At 34.4% G+C, this 20,435-nt stretch overlaps 1 protein-coding gene across 2 annotated transcripts in view; it reads left to right on the plus strand.

Moving 5' to 3' along the window:
- Positions 1 to 19,915, plus strand: part of LOC149845549 (DNA mismatch repair protein MSH1, mitochondrial-like) — a 43,276-nt gene extending 23,361 nt beyond the window's left edge. Inside the window, exons 7-10 of one of the 2 annotated variants that reach the window (XM_089995820.1) lie at positions 3,681 to 3,745; positions 11,856 to 11,941; positions 13,729 to 13,894; positions 19,594 to 19,915. In XM_089995820.1, coding sequence (XP_089851946.1) covers positions 3,681 to 3,745; positions 11,856 to 11,941; positions 13,729 to 13,814 — 237 coding nt within the window. In that variant the 3' untranslated portion in view covers positions 13,815 to 13,894; positions 19,594 to 19,915. Of the gene's footprint in view, positions 1 to 3,680; positions 3,746 to 11,855; positions 11,942 to 13,728; positions 13,895 to 19,593 lie in introns of those variants that run through there. The other variant, XM_089995821.1, reaches the window with a different exon arrangement.
- Positions 19,916 to 20,435: the final 520 nt, after the last annotated feature.

Below are 20,435 nucleotides of genomic sequence, written 5' to 3' on the forward strand. Positions count from 1 at the left end.
CTGACATCGCTCATGCTGTTCACTCTGCTAGCCAATTTCAGCATGCCCCTACAACTGTGCATATGAGTGCTGTACACCGGATCATCCGATACATCAAAAATACTATAACTAAAGGGCTATTTCAATCCTCCTTCTCTTCATTAAATTTACTTGCTTATACTGATGCAGATTGAGGAGGTAATCCTAATGATAAAATCTTAACTACTGGCTTTTGTGTCTTTTTAGGAGATTACAAGAAGCAATAGAAAGTCTCAATATCCTTTACTGAAGCTGAGTACCGGGCTATGACAACTACTATAATGGAACTTGTGTGGCTTCGAAGTCTTCTCAAAGACATGGGGGTAGATATCACTGGCGCCTCAAAACTGTGCTGCGATAGTAAAAGTGCCATTTATATTGTCAGCAATCACACATTCCATGAATGGACCAAACATATTGAAATGGACTGTCACTATGTTCGAGATGTGTATCTACGTGCAACAATTGCATTGCCATATGTTACTTCAGAATATCAGCTTGCAGACCTTTTTACTAAAGCATCCGTCGTCACCTCGTAAAGTTTGAGGGGGGTGTTAAATCATATGTATAAGACTATAATACCTGATAGGGGTATTATAGTCTTTTCACATTGTTCATTAAACAATGTTTTTCTTTTCTTATTTTCTTTTTCCATTTTTATTTCTTTTATTTTTTGTTTTTGGATTCACACCAAAAGGGGCCCGTCATAGAGTCATTGGGGCCCCCAATGGTCACAAATGTGACCGTTGGGGGCTCTCAACGACTCTTTGGGAGCCCCCCTCTTGGCTCCTTTTTCAGCTCTCTCTTTTTGTATAAATGGGGGTGAGACCCCTTCTATTCATTAAGCATTTTTATGCTCTCTTTCAATAAAAGAGTTCTTTTATTTTAGTTGTGCTTTTTATAGAGCTTGTGTTTGTGTTGTCCTACAGTGGACTTGTGTATTGTTCCCTTTTGATATTTGTTGGTGATTGTGAATGCATTTTTGCATTCTTTATATTTCCTCATACTTCATTACAGAGCCATCCATGAATGCTGATTGAAACTCATAGGCCATTGCGGACTAGTAGGAATACCTTCATACGTGTGGGTGTTTTGCTGCACCCCCATTTGACTGAAGGAAGTACTCAGGGCATCCACATCTTGATTTTGATGTTGTATGGTAGAAGTAGACGATCCAACTGAAGTAGGGTTTCCTGAATGAAAGCCTGCATTGAATGCACCTGGACGAGGACCTCTGGGATTTCCAACATTGCTGCTTGGAGGAGCAAACTGCCTAAAACGCGCTGGATAGGTCACAATAGGTGGCCGATATGTAGGAACAAACCTCCAATAACAGTTGGAACTGACGTGTCCATGCTTCCCACATACCTGACAGTTAACATTTTGTCCCTGACCTCCATTAGGCTGATTTGGGTTAGGTAGAATACCAGCTCCCGTAGGGTCAAAGGAGCCATGGCCATGTCTACGACCACGTGACGAATTAGCCACAACAAGAACTTCGTGTTGGGGAGATGGATCTTCCTTTTTGGAGGAAATGTTGAAAGTAGACTCAAATTCAAGAAGTTGGGTTCTCTCAACTGATTGAAAGCCCCCTTTTTTTCTATGCCGATGTTGTTTGCAATAAAAAGATTATATTCTTCTCCCAAACCTTGAAGCATCTGAGTGATCATCTTCCGGTGGAGGACTTCCAATAGCAGCTAATTGATCAACGATGTGCTTTACTTTATCAAGAAAATCCACAACATTCTCGTTTCCTCTTTTCAAGGTACCAAACTCCGATTTAAGATAGTAGATCTCAAGTAGAGATATTTGTTCATACCATTTGTGCAAAAGATCCCATAACTCATATGCTGTCACACGAGTGGGAGTGTGAAGAAGAACCTGCTTGGATAACGTTCAATAATGAACGCAACAACTGACTGATCATTCTTGAACCATGAAGTGTAATCTGAATTTCTGACAAGAACCATCACATCTTCCACGTTCTCTTTGTCTTTTCCTTCTGTATTCCCTTGTGGTTTAGACACAAATTCCTGTGGGGCTAGTTTGGATCCATCAAGATGGCCCATAAGATCAAGGCTGCATATGAAAGGAATAATCTGTTTTTTCCATGTGATAAATTTGGTCTCATCCAACTTTTCAGTCACAAGTTGTGGTAGAAAAGAAGAGGAAATATGAGCAGAGGAATTCATGATGAAGAAGAACGAAAATCAAGGATAGATAAATGAAAAGAGAACAAAATTAATAAATAAAACAATCAGAATCAGAAATTACTATTCAATATCCCTGATGTCATCCAATGACTTGAGCACGGACATCGATTTTTTTTTTGAGAATAAGCTAAACTATAGCAGAGTGTAGGCCAATCTGATCTAAAGGAGCTGAATGCACAATCGATTGAAAGATTGAAAAACTTTGAATATTTAGAGTGAGAAAAGAGAACATTTACGACCCAAGAAATCTTGTCTGTGCGAACTCGACTCAAGAAATCTATAAATTAAAGACCAAAGGGAATGAAAAAAAATGTGGATTTAAAGAAATCACAGATTTGATTGATTTCTGCGTGAAACTGCAGATCTGACTTGGTCGATCTGCTGTCTAGAGCTGGTCAGATCTGACCCAAAATAGATCAGATGTGACGCAGGGACAGAATAAAGAAAACGATGAAAGAATAATAATAAAGAAGGAATAAGACGTGAAAGATGATTCGAACGACGAAAGAATAAAGGAAAAGAAGGAGATGAAGGAAGAGAAAAACTGATTTGAATATAGAGAGACAAGAGAAGGAATATACAGTTTGATCCACGGGACTTACCGACGAACCTGCTCTGATACCATGATATTTTGGAGGACCTTGAATTCGTGCCTTGCACACAAGAGAAAAGAAGTAGAAGGAAAAACAAAAGAGAGGAGAATAGGGCACGTCTTTCCTTTTGGGATGCCCCTTGTATTTATATTAGAAACATAATGCTAATTACAAACATACCCTTAATGAATAAAATATAAGACTGGACCAAAATGCCCTTAAGTTACAAACATATATGCACATATATACGTTCCAACAGTGCTTTAACCGAGGTATATTTTGCCTTGCGTATTAGCACTCAAAGTCTAGTGTGATCCCAGTTATCTAGTCAAGCTTGTCTTTGCAAGATGTTTTCTCATGTAGCAATCTGCTATGTTCTTTTTGTCTGTTGAGTGGTTCATGGAATACTGCTTGTGATCTTGACTGGCGTCAGATTGGGAAAAATTAATGCATGCAGGAATCAAAATTTGAGATGACATACTGGTGAAAATGTGTTGCTGATTGAAAATTGACTTGCAAATACGATATGCACTATTTCTGCTGCATGCCACTTAAGGTTTCCTGCCTTGGTTTGGTAATTGGCACGTGTATTTGTCATTTAAGCATACAACTGCTTGCTTTAATCTTTGGGTTCTTTTGTGTGCTTTGGTTCCACGTTGAGAATTGTTGCTTTCTTCCTTTATATTTTATCATATTTTAAGATTAAGAGGTTATGGTTTGTTGTTGATACTTTCGTATGCCCCATGAGTTTCTCCTGGTGCCATCGTGTAAGTTTGCTTCTTTAATTATTCTCATGCTGTGCTCATCTTGCTTTCTTTAATTTCCTTTGTGCTAATTATGATTTCTTTCTTGACAGTGCATAGTTGAGGAAGTTCAAGGGCCAACTCAAGCTCGTTCTCGTAAAGGTCGTTTTATATCAGGGTAATTAATATTTATAATGTGATCTTGCTAGGTTGCTTCGAGATTTTCTTTTAGTATGATGCCTCAAGCATTCATCCTTTTATGGCATTCATTTGACAATCATGCATCACAATGGTGGATACAAGTCAAGTGCTTCTATAGTCACGCTACACCGCTTGCCTTTCACATTCAAGCCACCAGATGTGGAGTATTTTGCAAAGATTATCGCAACCTTTTGTTTTTTTTGTCCTCTGTAGTTTCTTCCAAGGATGTAAGTATCGTATCGTTACTCGTATTTGTTTGGTCCAAAGTAACATCGTATCGTATCATATTGTAAATTTTTAATAAAAAATTCTAAAAATTCCAAAAAAAAAAAAATTAGCATAAATTTTAAAAAAATCATGTCACATAAAACAATGACGAATTGCACAAAATACAACCATAAAATCACATATGAAGACAACTACATAATTTAAATTAATATCAATGTAAATAAAAGACAACTATATAATTTAAATTTTAAACACAATTAAGGCCTTATATTTAACCAACTAACTAACAATTTTAAATTCACATCCAAGTCGTACTGAAATGTCATAAGTCATAACTAAACTACTAAGAGTTATTGATAACTAAAAAGATTACATTTAACCAATGTCTTACATGCCAATCTTCATCTCTAAACTTCTAAACTATAAAGATCCTAAAACTAAACTATCTTCTAGAGCTTATGTGCCAAACATTAGGAGTCAGGATAGTATTTCCTCAATTATGCATCCAACTGTCGCTGAATGATCTCTTTTATTATGGATCATTTTTTGGCAAGTGGGTTATTATCATCACCATCATCTTCAAAATCGGGAACAATGGTTGAAAGTCCTTTGCATTTTTTGCAAAATTCTTCTTCTTCGAATATCTTCTAGTTCAACAATAACATCAATACGAAAAGTTGCAGGAATAGATGGAGAATCACATGGACATACATCTTGATCTTGACATGTAATATGTTACTTAAATCTATGGAGTCCACCTCAAATAATAGCATCACAAAAAAACATCTCAAATTCAATGGTGACCGTAGTCATGGTACATCATCAATGCTTCTACAATATTGCCGTGCGGGATCATCTTTATGACATGAACATGAAGACGATATCGAATGATCTAAAAAAAACATAACCAATTAAAAGACTCAATAACAAGCAAAAAATAAGAAGCACCAAACACACCTTTCTCCAAAAACACTCAATAAGAAGCAAAAAATAGGGATTTTGTACTTTAACCTACTTCCTTGAGTGAAAAAATGATGAAAATGCACTCTTGAAAAAATCGTAAAATTCCTCTCTCTTGCACACAAATCGGCTCCCAAATCGATCTCACAGAACCTAGAGATCGTGGGTTCCCTTCTAATGGACTCTAGACATTGTAATGAAATTGTGGTCTTCCACAAATGCACTTGAATCCACCAAAAGAATGTCTATAAAGACACTTCAAGCAAACCCATAAAAGGGTATAAAAGGAAGAACACAACAAGAAATAAATAAATATTTATGGATAATTAAAATGCTTATGAAGCATTCAAAAGGATTATTTATAAAGGAGGGGTTCACCCCTATTCATACAAGAAGGAAGAAGGTTTGGAAGAACTTTTCCAATAGAGTCGTTGGACCTAGTCCAACGACTCTATTTCTAGCCATTGGACTAGGTCCAATGACTATGGGTTTAGGCAAGATCTCTTCAAATCTTGACTATGTAGTTCAATTTGAACTACAAAAAGGAAAATAAGAAAAAGTAAAAAGAAGAGTAAAAATAAATATATATTATATTATTGTTTTATTATATATATATATATATTACATGTTTACATTTTAACACTCCCTCAAACTTACGGTACAATGAGCGAAAGTTTGTCTAAGAGAAAGCGAAATCTGAGAGCAACGAGAGGCTTTGTAAAGAAGTTTGCTAATTGATACCCTGATGTAACATATGGTAGATCAATGGTTCCATGTAAGTACTCTTTGACATAGTGACAGTCCATCTCAATGTGTTTGGTGCGCTCATGGAACGTCCGGTTGCTTGCAATGTAGATAGCACTTTTGTTGTCACAACACATTTTTGACGCTTGCCTCACTTCAACTCTCATATCTGCTAGCAGTCGTCTGAGCCAAATAACTTTGATAGTGGTAGTTGCCATGACTCTGTATTCAGCTTCGGTAGAGGAAAATGCGACCTTTTGCTGCTTCTTGCACCTCTACGAAATAAAAAATTCACCTAAGAACACACAAAAACTCGTGGTTGAGTGCCTATTATTGGGATCACCTCCCCAGTCAACATCAGTATATGTAATTAAATTTAAAGACTATGAAGCAAACAAGAAGAATTCTCATGAAAGAGAAGACTTCAAGTATTTAATAATTCGTAAAACTGCTCTCATATGCACAGAGGTGGGAGCATGCTGAAACTGACTACCAGTGTGAACAACATATGCTATATCTGCCCTAGTAATTGATAGATAAGAAAGAACTCCAATAAGTTGTCTGTAAGGAGTAGGATCGTCAAGAAGTTCTCCATCATCAATTTTTATTTTAACGTTGACAACTTTTGGAATTCCAGACCTAGAAATAATATCAAGAGCAAATTTAGATTGAGATATCAAATACCCACGAGGGGAATAAGCAACTTCAATGCCTAAAAAATATCTTAACAACCTTAAGTGAGTCATTTTAAAATGAGTTTTAAGAAGAGATTTGATATTTGCAACTCCCTGTTTGTCGCCTCCGGTGATGATCATATCATCCACATAAAGGGGGAGAATAATGATACCTGCTTCAGATTTCTTAATAAACAAAAAATGTCAGTTAAACAAGGTTGAAAACCAATATCAATCATAACATGACTAAATTTGTCATACCAGGCTTTTTGAGTCTGTTTAAGACCATAAAAAGCTTTTTTGTAGACGAAGAGCCTTATTCTTAGGGATACTGATACCAGGCGGGGCTTCCATATATACTTCTTCAGTGAGATTCCTATTCAGAAACACATTTTTGACATCCAATTGAAAGATATATCATTTTCTAATTGAGGCCAAGGCTATTAAGGTTCTGACAGTGGTCATATGGGCCACATGAGCGAATGTTTCTTCATAATCGATGCCATACTCTTGGGCATATCATTTTGCCACTAGGCGGGCTTTATACCTTTCCAAGGTTCCATCACTTTTGGTTTTAACTTTGTATAGACACCTACAACCTATTAGGTTTCTTACCCAGAGGAATATCTTGGATAGTCTAAGTGTTGGCATTTTCTAATGCATCCAATTTTGTTTTCATGGCTTCTATCCATTCTATATGATTTTTGGCTTGAGAATAGGATGATTGTTCAACATATGATTGTATTAATGCAATGACTGCCCTATATGTGGGTGAAAAAGATTCGTAAGATACAAATTTTTTAGGAGGTCTAAAAATTCTAGAGGTCCTTCTGGTGGAACGTTGATGTATTTTTCTAATGCACATGGAAGATTTGGCTCTCTACGTCTTGAATCTTATAGACTAACATCCCTATCGATTTGCTCTCTGTTATCATGATTTTCAATAGCAATAGGACTTTGATCATCGTCAAAGTCACATTCATTGGATTTTGAAGTAAGATCAATTAAAAAAGAATATTCAGTGACATCCTTGAATTTTTGGAATTCAAAGAAGCTTTCTTTTTCCAAAAAAAAACATTTCTTCACACATAATTTTTGATTTTGAAAATCAAAACACCTGTAGCCTTTTTAATTAGCAGCATATCCTAAAAAGGCACATGAGATTGCACGGGGAGAGAGCTTGTCATTTTTGTTGGTAAACACAAAATATTTGCATCAAAAGACTCTTAATCTAGAATAATCTGGAGCTAAATTGACAAAATTTTCTATTGGAGTTATATTCTTTAATGAGGAAGATGGCATCTTATTGATGAGGTAGGTGGCAGTTAGGACTCCTTCAGCCCCAAAACTCTTGAAAACTTGATTTGCAATTAGCAGGGTCCTAGTAGTTTCCATAATGTGCCGATGTTTACGTTTGGCTAGGCCATTCTGTTGTGGAGTGTGTGAACATGATTTTTGATGTGTAATGCCATTTAAATTGAGACAGTCTTTGAATTCTTTGGATATAAACTCTCCTCCTGAATCAGTGCGAAAAATGAAAATATCATTTTGAAACTTATTTTTAACCATTTTATGAAATATTTGAAAGTTAGCAAAAACTTCAGATTTATGTTTAAGAAAATAAATCCAAGTATGTCTAGAAAAATCATCAACAAAGATGACATAATATGCATAACCACTTTTGGAAATAACTGGTGCCGGGCACCAAACATCCGAATGTATTAACTCTAGTGGTCGTGAAGAAACAAAAGTTCTAATACAAAATGATAATCTTTTCATTTTGCCAAGAATGCAGTCTCTACAAGAAAAATTTTCAGAATTACAATTTTTTTCCAAACTTGAAAAATATTAAAATTTAGACATGTGAGGATGGCCAAGTCTTTTGTGCCATAAATCCAATTCTAATTTTTGAACATTATAACAAAATGTATTCTTAGGCAATTCCAAGTCTTTGAATTCTTTGGATATAAATTCTCCTCTTGAATCTTCCAATAGAGTCGTTGGACCTAGTCCAACGACTCTATTTCTAGCTGTTGGACTAGGTCCAACGACTATGGGTTTTGTCAAGATCTCTTTAGATCTTGACTATGTAGTTCAATTTGAACTACAAAAAGGAAAATAAGAAAAAGTAAAAAGAAGAATAAAAATAAATATATATTATATTATTGTATTATTATTATATATATATATATATATTACATGTTTACATTTTATCAGACATATGAAGAACTCGGCCCTCAAGAGGCTTTTTAAACCCAAAATATAAAAAAAACAACTTTCGGCCTTTTTTAAGTTCACTTATACTGTATCGTACCATACAACACGATACATGGGTGTATTATATGATACACCTGATATGGGTACGATACACACTCGTATCGCGATACGTACAACCATGGTTTCTTCTCTTTTTGCTTGTTTGTTATTTGAAGTTATCTTTTTGTCGGGTTTGAAAAGACTTTTCTATACTATTTTGTTTTGTAAAATTCCATCTTAGACTATTACTTCTTAATTTAACTTGTGAGTTTTATAGTTATTTAGCATCTACTTTGTCAGGTTTTGACATTTTTTCTTTTAAAAGAATTTCTTGGTCTTCTTTTTTTATTTATTTTTGTTAGTCTCATTGTTCTTTGTTGTTTATTTGTATTTTCATCAACTTCTTATTTGTTTGATGATTATTGCATACTTTTGAAGTTCTTTTGAATTGATATAGTCAGTTTTGGTTGTCATATTAGACATTTCTTTAGTTTATCTTTATATTATTTTTGGATCTGGTGTGTCTTGTCCCATGCAACTGATGAATCACCCCTCCATCTTTTTCTTGTTGGAGATATCCCTTCTTTTGTGCTCTAGAATTGGCCTTTGGAGGATGGAGTGGTTTTTTGGTCTTTTCTTGTTTTAGAGGTAGGATCAGCACAACCGTATTGGCTATATATCGTCAAAAAAAATGTGATATATCGCTTGAAGACCCAAAATCTGGATGTTACCTAAAAAACAGGCTAAAAAAACGGTATCATGATATATCACAATATCAATAAAGGAAGAACCACAATTTTTTACCTTTAGATTTGATTTTTTGTGAAGTGCACTAATGAAAGCAGCAATTTTTTTGCTGGTTTGGGTGGGAAACTTTGAAGATTCTAAATAAATCAGGATTCTCCATCAAAATATTTATGGAAACTGTCAATTTTCCCTTTCTTCATTCTTTTTTCGATTTATACCTTTTAATCTACCCCTCATCTCCACTCTCCAGAATTATTTTTCCTCATTGAGGTAAACTTCAATCAGTGAGTCCCACTTTTTTTCGTCAGACAGAGGATAACTTTCAGCACTTACATCAAAGGGGGAAAGAAAAAAATGTAGGCCTTTAGAGAACAATCAGTAAACATTAAACTAGAGTTTTTAGAGCGTCCGACTGCAAATGTAAAATCTTTTCATGTATCCAGACTTTGTTAGTATAATCTATATGACAGAAAAAGCTAAAAAGCAAGAAATTCACTAACAATTTGATTTAAGATCAATCAAAGCTTGCAGCTAGCACATTGATTTAAGATGATTGATTGTTGTATTATTTAGTAGTCTTAATTTACTCTTTTGTGTATATGTTTTAGATTTTCTTATGAGCTTTTATCTAGTTTAAATTGTCGATAAATTATCTATATATGGCTGATATATGATATGGATGGCAAACAATAAGTTGGTGATATGTTAACTTGTGACTATGGGTAGGATAATGGTGTCATGAGCTAAAGGGAAGGTGAAGAAGTGGTCCCTTAAGTGGAAGTGGTGCTTACTGTTGAAAAGAAAAACTGTAGAATATTTGATAATCAACTATTCCATCTATCCTCATCTGTTGGCAAGTTGAGAAGTACCTCTCCTTACTGCTGAAGGATAGATCGCTTGGGAGGGGCATGCGCTGGATAAATAGCATCATTGGCTAATCTAGATTGTTTGGTTAGGGCTGACGGTTTGTCATCCCATATTTTAGTTTGTCTTTAATTATAACCATAGTCGCCGATATTTTGAAAAATATCACGATAAGGTCAGCTGATAATATGAGCAAAATATCGTGATATTTTCAAATTATTTCCAAAATTCAAAATATCACCATATCATCATGATATTTTAAAAAATCTTATTGTTATTTTTGTTTCTTTAGTATTTTAAAAACTTTTCAGACTTATATCCTTATATTTTGCAAGAAAATTGATACAAAACCTATTATTTTCTTATCTTTTATTATTATTTTTTAAATTTTAAAACCAAGTTTTTACCTAGAAAAACCACTTATTTAAAAAAAAATCTGAGAAAAACTCTTGGTGAGAAATTACCTTGAACATTTCAGGTGACTATGATTATAAGGCATTTCAAAGACTGCTTTTTATGTTGCCAGAACTTGGTTTGCATAGAATTGGAATGTCATCAATATCATATATGTTCTTGGATATTGCATAAGTATAATTAGATGTTAAATTCAAACTATCATTGAAATGGGTTCCATATGTGGATGTAGAGTCGATCCTCCTGTAATTTTTTGGTGTGAATAGTTGCTGTACTGTCATACTGATGCTTTTATTTTGTAGGTTTCCTTGTTCACTTTCTGCATTTATTTTTTATGAAGTGAAATAATAACTAGGGCATTAGCATTTTGCTATTTTCATTTTTTCTATTTTTCCCACAAGATTTTTTTAACTATATTTTATTTTAAATTCTTATTATTGAAGCACTTTAGCACAAATTCATTTTTTTTGACTTGCTGTTAAGTTGTATGCATAACTTTATATATATATATTCAAGATATATGTAACTGTAAGGAATAATGTAATTTGGGTTGTCCACCAGGGTCATTTTGTACAAGTTAAAAAATAGGTTTTTATTTATTATTTTTCTTTTTAATTTTCTATTTCTTTATGGAAAGGCATTGTTGTATATGCCTTCACATAGTCGTTGGGAGTAATCCCAACGGTCATGAATATGACCGTTTGGAGCCTCCCAACTTCTATTTTGGAGGCTCCCTCTTGGCCTCTTCTTGTCTATAAATAAGGGCTTAAAGCCCCTTGTATTTGAAGCTTCTTTGAAGCTCCTTGATGAATAAATTCATTATTTTTAAATGTTGTCTTTCTTTTGATATTGTATGTACTCTTGTGCTTGTGTGAACCGTAGTGCTTTTTTGGATTGTCCCAGTGGACTTGTGCATGCATAAGCCCTTAGTGGTTTTTGTGTTTTGGACCATTTGTGGGTGTGATTTGTGCCTCTTGAGTGAGGTGTGTGAAGACTCCTTATTTCATTACACTTGCATGGTTGTAATTATTATAACAAGTTATGTGAAGTTATGCATTTTGGAATTGAGACTTTCAAGTCATCATTTCTGGTTCTGCACATGGATCAGATGGATATGTTTGGAACTTTGGATACTAGGCTAATTTTTTCCGTCTTGATCAAGTCGCCTGTTCTATTTATTCACCTTGTATCATATTTCAGGCATGCACACCCTGGAAGCCCTTATGTATTTGGCCTTGCTGGAGCTGATCTTGATGTTGATTTTCCTGATCCGATGCCTGTAATAGGTATCATTTTGTAGCTTTTTATATAGAAGACTTTTGCTTTGCCAATGATTCCATATTCTTCGATTGAACGACATTTATACAAAGAAATCAAACTGAATGGAATTGGGATATGGATGGAATATAATGAAACAAAGCCCAAAGCAATTGAAGGGAAATTTGATAAAAAATTGCTGTTCTATCATCTCTATGGAGTGCTTATTCATGGATTACTCGTTTGTGTTGATCCATGTAAGGGTTGCATACTGCGACCTCCAACATTTGGGAGTGCTTGATAGCATTAGCATATAAATATGCTTTCTATGAAATGCGCCATGACAATGATACTGGAAACCAACTATGAAGACAGCTTATTCTGGTTTTGTGGGTTCTGAAGCAAGTATAGAAGTATTAAACCCCCCCACTTTTGGCAGAGAAAAATTGTGGAACTCTCATTTTTTTCTACTCTTAACTATTAGTAATTTTCCTTTCTGGTTTGTTTGATATTACATCATTCTCAAATGCTTTATATGCTAGGGTAGTCTTCTTGTGCTGTTACTCTTACTGCTTGTGCAGCAAGTGGAAATTAATGTGTTCAAACGTTCAAAACAGATCTTTCAGTGGGCCATCTCTAACTAGGGATTGTAATGAAACCAACAATATCTCAAAGAAATGCCACAAATGCTACTATGAGATATCAATACAATAGTGGTCACTTATGGACCAAGGGAATTCACACAATGAAAATACATACCAACAACTCACAAGTTAAAAATAATATAACCTTCATTAACAAATGCTTAGAAAAGCATTAGAGAATACATGGGGAAAACCCCTATTTATAACCAAATGAGAGGGAGAGTCGGGGCAGCCCAACTAGATCTTGGGCTAGCCCCCAACGGTCATAAATAGTTGGGCTGACCCCAACGATGACCGGCGGGAGCAGCCCAAGAGCTAGTTGAGGCTCTCCCAATCAGACATGATATAAAAAGTATAAAAAACAAAAAAGAAAAACAAAAAAAGGAGAATTACAAAGTCAGTCCCTAGTGGACTGACCCCTATTACAATAGGAAATGACCGAAATACCCATCAGGGGTATTTCCGTTTACATACAACTATATATATATATATTAGGTACACAATCTTAACAGGGATATGGATGTCTTTTATGTATTTTTAGTTGTAGATGCCTCATTTTAGACAATTGCATATTACTGATCTGTGATTCCGTCTTTTTGAGTTGACCAAATTATTTTCCTCGGCAATGTGTGATAAAGCTTTATTTGAACCAATGTGATATATACATAATTCTTTTAAGGGAAATTTTCACAAACACACCTAAAGTTTTGGCAATAATAAAAAACAGACCTAAGTTTTGAATAATGCACCTAGCTTTATGCTCTGTTAATTAAAATCACATTTGGTCCATTTAAATTGGGTTATCATTAACTCAAGTTGAGTTAACAGGATAAACTTACTAATTTACCATTTAAACACATTTTGCCTTTAAAAACGTGTTTTCAGAAAAAACACTTAAGTTTTTAAGAAATTTTCATAAACACACCTAAAGTTTTTTCCATAACTAAAGATATACCTATATTATACCTGAGATTTCCCCCCCTCTAGCTTGATTTAATGAGAGTTTTAACTCTATTCCTTTAACATCTTTTGCTCACTTTATGTTTCCCATGTGAAAAAAGTGTAGCTTTGTCTTCATTTGCAAAGTTTATCTTGAAAATTTCTAGTGTTAGACATTCTATAGATGTCTGATCTATCACTTGATTGTTCTCATAATATTCAAATTTGATTAGGTATATCTCATTCAGCTAAAGGATATTGTCTTATTACTATATTGGAAACAATGAAAACATATTCAGCTGAGGATGGGGCTGACTGAGGAGGCCATAGTTACCAAACTTCGTACTGTTCGTTATCATTACTTATTTCTGCATAATTCCTTGCGGCACAATTCTTCAGGTATGTGTACTTTATGTCATGATTGTTCTGGACTTTTAAATTGCTTAATCTTCTATTGGAGTGGCAAGAAAAAGAATTGAGGTGTGACTGTTACATTAATTATTTTGTTTTGCTAGTTTTTACTCGTTATTGACAGGTTCTAGTGTATATTTGGGTTTAATTGATTGCATGTCTGAAAAAGTGTACTGTAACTTGTATCAGCCAAATTCAAAATAAGATACGTATCGTAAAACATCACATTTTTTAAATAAAAAACCCAAAAAATAAAAAAAAGGATACAAGAAAAGATAATTTAAGCATTATGAACAACTAAACATAGATATGTCATTTACATCAAGTAAACTATATAAAGTCATAGACATAAATGCTACAAGATTTTATTACATAATTTTTTTGTGATAAAACAACAAAACTCACAAGTTATCTTCATCATCAAGCATTTTGCAATCTACATTAGAAATGGTATCTTGTTGTGGGCATTGTGACTCTTCATGCATTAGTGAGTTGGGGACTCAGGTCATTGGTAAATCTAATCACTATAAATTCAAGTATTTTAAACAAAAGTATCACCACATACAAAAGCCAAAAGGTTTCCATATTTCAATGCAAAAGTTATAATTACAAGTTTAAAGAACACAATCTAGGACCAAATGCCATACAACCTAGAGCTCAATATATATATATATATATATATATATATATATAATGTAAAAGTTATTTTCAATATCATGCTTCAACTCAATGATTTTCTTTGCTTACTACAATGTCCAAGAGTCTAAGATGGTGATGGGTTATCTTCGTCTTTAGAATCAAGAATCACCTTTGGCAATTTTTCTCCAATGAATGCTGCATGTGCTTGCACTTTGCTTTTATCATGTTCTATAAGGGAAGTAAGAAGCTTAATATGAATATCAGATGGAATAAGATGGGTATAGGATTGTACTGTGGATTTGCTATGCTCCATAATGTAACATTTAAATCTATACAATTCGCTATGGATTATAAAATTACAAACATTACACTTTACCATTTCTCTCAAACCCATTCTCAAGTCAACCGGTTTGCAATATTTTCATGCTGGATCATTTGGGCAGGATCCTCTACCCTCCATCGACATCTTAGGTTATGATTTTGAGGGTTAGGACTCGGTATTCAGGTTTAAAAGCATAAAAATAAGTGCTTTGCGATGAAAATAGGTAGATCTAAGTTCAATCACACATCTAGGGATAGATTTTGAGTTCTATGGGCACATAAAAAGGAGTTAGGGGCGACTTCAATCTCGTACAAATCAAGCAAAAAACAAGTTTTTCCAACCTCAATGAACATTTTGGGTGGATAGTGAGTGAAAAATGCTCTCTTGTGTGAAAAATGTAAAAACCCTCTCCCTTGTGCAATAGTCGCCCCTCAAAAAGGTTTCTATCCTCCTAGTCTGCGTAGGTTCCTCTCAAATAGTTTCTAAAGAAGTGAGGAAATCAGCTCTAGGGGAGTCTTTAGAATTCAAAATAAAAACATTAAGTTTGCCGCCTTTTTAAGTGCGTTGAACACGTATCGTTGTGTATTGTATGATCTGTGTATCATATGATACATACGAATGTGATACATGTATGATATACACTCGTATCGAGGTACAAGTGTGTATCGTATCATATTGGTTTTTATGATAGTTATGATATGTATCTTATGCACTGATTGCATGTTTTAGTTTTAATTCTTAAATTTGTTTTTTGATTTTATGATTTTTCTTGATTTTCTGAATTATATATAATTTTCATTATTTTTTTTTGAAAATCTAAATTTATTTTTCGCTCTATCGTACAATATGATCCAATATGGTCCAATACAACTATATATTAGACTTACAACAATGATGCACATACCTGTATCAGTTATATGAATGTGACCAAAAGGATTTTGTGATTCATAAAGGGAACCATGATGGATGTTCTGGTGTTGAGGCAACCGGCAATAGGTTCTTTCATCACTTGTTGTTACTCGCTTTGGTGCAAACTAGCTGGAGTCCTCACAACAAAATGATAAATGATGGGATTAATTTGATGCAAACTAGCTAGAGACCCAACAATGATATGGTCAATAACAGGCTACTATGCGCTCCTTGGTCCTCACCTGGATTCCTGGTTTGTAAATGACAATGGACTGTTGTGTGCTGAAGTACTGAATCCTAGTATAGAGCCATTGCTTCAGTTTCATTTGTGTGATGGACACGACATTTACTTGTTGCATCAAAAGATTGACTAATCAGTTGTATATTCATAGTGCTATTGCTTTTGCAACTAAGCCGGCTCAGCATGGAAAGCAAAACATATTGGAATTAATCAACATTTTGTTTGAGAAAAAGTTGAATGACAAGTACTGAATCCAAGTATAGAGCTATTGCTCCAGTTTCATTTGTGTGATGGACGTGACAATTACTTGTTGCATCAAAAGATTGACTAATCATGTAACGCCCCGAAATCTTAACCCAAGTTTTGAGGATTTTTTTTTATATATAATATATTACAGCGGAAACAAGTAATACTATAAGGTTAAGCATTCCAGAACATTACAGTGGAGAAAAAGCCAAATCTTTTATTTCATTTCATTATCAAATGAATAATAACATCAGAGTTTAATGACATATTTTAATAATTAAAAAGGAAACCAACATATCCCAGGAACAATAAATCCAAAATCTCGATCGAAGCTTCATCCCGCAGTCACTTATAAAATCTATTCTTCACCTGAAAAATGATAAATTTATAGGAATTAGACTACAACTGTCTAAGTGAGAATTACTGTAATTTTTGTTGCAAGTATATCATGTGTCAAGTATGTGATGTGGGTGTTGTGTGTGATTTTTAGCATATGCAAGAACAAGTAAAAAATCTATACTATGACAACAACAATTTATGAACACTAACTAACAGCTAACAATATTAGCAAAATTTAAAACATTTTTTAACCACATGTTTCATTGCATGCTAAAAGTAAATGCCCACAAGTCAAAATAATTGTTTATGTGTATAATGGTAAATCTGTCACTACCTACTTAGATGTGATACCTAAAATAATCTAATTTAGATGTTTATCTTTAATTATTCCACGAGTACACGCGGACCAAGGCAACCATTTTAGAAGAGAACATTCGAGGGTTCATTATTTATTGGTGTTTTATTAACCCGAACATTATAAGCAGAAGAATAAAGAGCTACCACCTAGGACACATTGGTAGTCTGCCCCCAACTCCGAGGACTGCGTACCAACGAACCATTTTTGCTCGAAACACAAAACACATGTCCCTAGATTTTTGTACTACCTACCCTCTCCAAGGTAAACCCGAATCTGAGTGGGTGAATCTTTTCATTTATTTAAATTACCCAAAATACAAGTGCATTTTCCCAAACTACCTTCTACTATCATAGTAGTAGGTCCCCAACCTTAGTCATTTTACCAAAGCATACACATCCCAATTTTTTTTCATATTGATTGCACAAACCCACTCAGAGTATTCCGGTATCTTTAAACCAGTCAAGCAGATAAGCCCTGGTACTTTTAAACCAGTCGAACAAAATATCTCAAATTATTTGTGGAAGTACCTACATTTTATAAGGTAGTGTGCTCACAATACCCCATTAGTTTATTTTAGACTCATGCCCAATCGAGGGAATCTCTTGTACGTGTATACCATATAGGTCATAAAACACAATCACAACACCACCTTTGCACATGGGGCACCACATTGGTACCTTTGACCCTATGCTCACTCATAAGACAAAACCTGTGCATGCACCATTTTTTTTTGTAGCCACAAAATAAAATTAATGTTGTTGCTTGATCACTCATGTAATGCACCTAAATGCTTAACCCAATGAAATGGTTGTTTTCGCTGTTATAAAAAAAAATCCTCTAAAAAATTTGGGTTAAAATTTCGGGGCGTTACAAATCAGTTGTATAATCATAGTGCTATTGCTCTTGCAACTAAGCCGGCTCACCATGGAAAGCAAAACATATTGGAATTAATCAACACTTTGTTTGAGAAAAAGTTGAATGAAAAGATTCTTCCCAAATTTGTCAGTGGTGTTCTTCAACAAGCTGATTTATTTATGAAGCCTTGACTACTGAGGTTATTGGATTTTGAAGGACAAAGTCCATGATTATTAGCCATCACAGTCTGAGGGGCAATGTGAGAAATATGGATCCCATGAATGGCATTTTGGTTACTTCTGTATGTGTTTTACTTTGTGGTACATATCTGGGGCATGTTTGTAATTCTTTTAGTTAAATGGAATGTTCAACCTAAGATACAGATTTGATGATCTCTCATGACGCCAACTCTCCTTTCTCTCTCCTTCCTCATTATTGTTGGAAACAAAATTTCTCAGGTACTGAAGGCAAATAAGGTGCACATTGTCCTTTTTACAGGCATAGTAATGGGCTGATTTCTGAGGTTTTTTTCTGTTGCAGAAATTGATTGTACATGATTCAACATGTTGGTTTTTTGAACTTTTTCTCATCTCATTCCTTATAATATTGGAAAAAGTTAAAAAAAGGGAAATACATAACTCATAGAACAGCTGATCCATGTAGGTGGTATAAGCTTCATGATGATATAGGCAGAAAAGTAAAAAAAAAAGATAATTGTGAAATATCTCATTTATTTACAAAATCACAAGGGAAAATTTGATTGCGGCAATATTGTATTATTCACATTTGGTGATATTTGTCTTTTTGTTCGGAAACATGCATGCAATCGTTGTGAATATCTGGGAAGAAATGTTGACCATGGGTGGAGGTAGTCTTTATTTCTATTGGCATTACCAATAATCATTGAGTGAACCAAAATATCTGTAGTCCACATCATGTCTTGTGGAACTCCTTAATTTTTGCTTCCCAAGTTGGTTTGATGGCAATATCTGTAATGAAACAAGAGTGCACAATTACAATGCCAACAAAGGGCTACACAAGTGCACAATATGGTCTCTAATGGACGGATAACAATCTCATAAAAGAGATACACAAAAATATGAAATCCACAAGATCACAAAGGCACAAAGCTCACAAGAGCATAATAAAAAAGTATTGCATTAACACACATCAAATGCTTTAGAAAAACATACCTTTACATTGATAAGTGAGCCTCTATTTATAGAGCCTCACATTGCTTTAAGGGAGGCAGTCCAACAGTCGTTGGACTGTCCTTCCAACAGTCATATTGACTTTACATTTAAAGAAACAAAAAAGAAATAAAAATAAGACTTTTCAGTCCCTAATGGACTGTAGTAAAATATATATTATAAAATGACCAAAATACCCCTGATATACGTATATTGTATAAATATATGTATATCAGTCAGTTATGAATATATACTCAGTATTTTAACAATATCATCATTTTAGAAGCCTACAGTCTGGATTCATCTTTCTTGAAATTGGACCCTTGCATCATCTGTCCCAAAGGTACAAAACAACACAATTATCTCTCTCCCTTGCTGATCACCCACAAATTCCCTAGATGGCTATGCTAATTGTGTTGTTATAACAAGCACATGAACTCCTGACATTGTGGTTGCTGCTGTTTTGTACCTTTCTGGTTTCATTGTTCTCATCCTTTTGTTATGATAGCATAGTGGCTTTCTGTGTCATTTAGCTACCTGTTGGTCTTGTGTTTTAGGTAATCATGGGTTTGTTATTGGTTCATGTAGGGACAAGTCGTTGGGGAGAGTTTGGAGAAGGTGGATTGTTGTGGGGGCAGTGTAATGGGAAACAGTTTGAGTGGTTTGATGGCTCACCTGTTTCTGAGTTGTTGTGTAAGGTATAAGATAGGAAGCAACTGCGAGTTTTTCATTGGTTTTCTTGTCATTTTTTCTTGTTTGTCATCTTTCCTTTGTTCATCTTGAATAATTCTTCAGATGCTAGCTTTTAAGTCATGATTGGGAAAATTTGACGGTGCTTGATGATGCTTTTGTAACTAATATATTAACTTGATACCTGCACAGCTTTTGCTTATATATGCCATTGCCATAACATCATTAGAAGGAAAACACAGAAAGAAAGGGGTAATAAGAAACTGAATTTACTATTCCTCTAACAATGCTAATTCTTGGTCAAAACTTGAAAGAATTGTAGACTGATAAGAGAACCTTTTTCAAATCGGAAGTATAAAATGCTTGTATACATAGCTTTTACTTTTATAAGCCCAAGGGACACCAGATTTACTGGTAATGTGAGTGGGCTATATTGGTTTGGGTTTGGGTTTCATCAAAACAATTTTGAATCGGGTCTAATAGTTGGATCCAAACCCAAACTATTATGGATTTTGGGTCCTGGTCTGGCTATACCTTTTTATTGCAGGCCCATTGGGGTCACTGGGTTCAGGTTTACATTGGGTCTGGACTTTGGAGAAATGGGTTGGGTAGCTAGAGGGTCAGTCCTTCAATGAATCAAGTCAGGTTCATTTTGGATGTTCAATTGGCTGGGCCATAATAGTTTGGGTTGAAACTGTTAAAATGTAAAACATATATATATATATATATATATATATAAT

This window comes from Nuphar pumila, chromosome 2, assembly GCF_984573655.1.
Source record: "Nuphar pumila chromosome 2, dmNupPumi1.hap1.1, whole genome shotgun sequence".
Taxonomy (NCBI): Eukaryota; Viridiplantae; Streptophyta; class Magnoliopsida; order Nymphaeales; family Nymphaeaceae; genus Nuphar; species Nuphar pumila.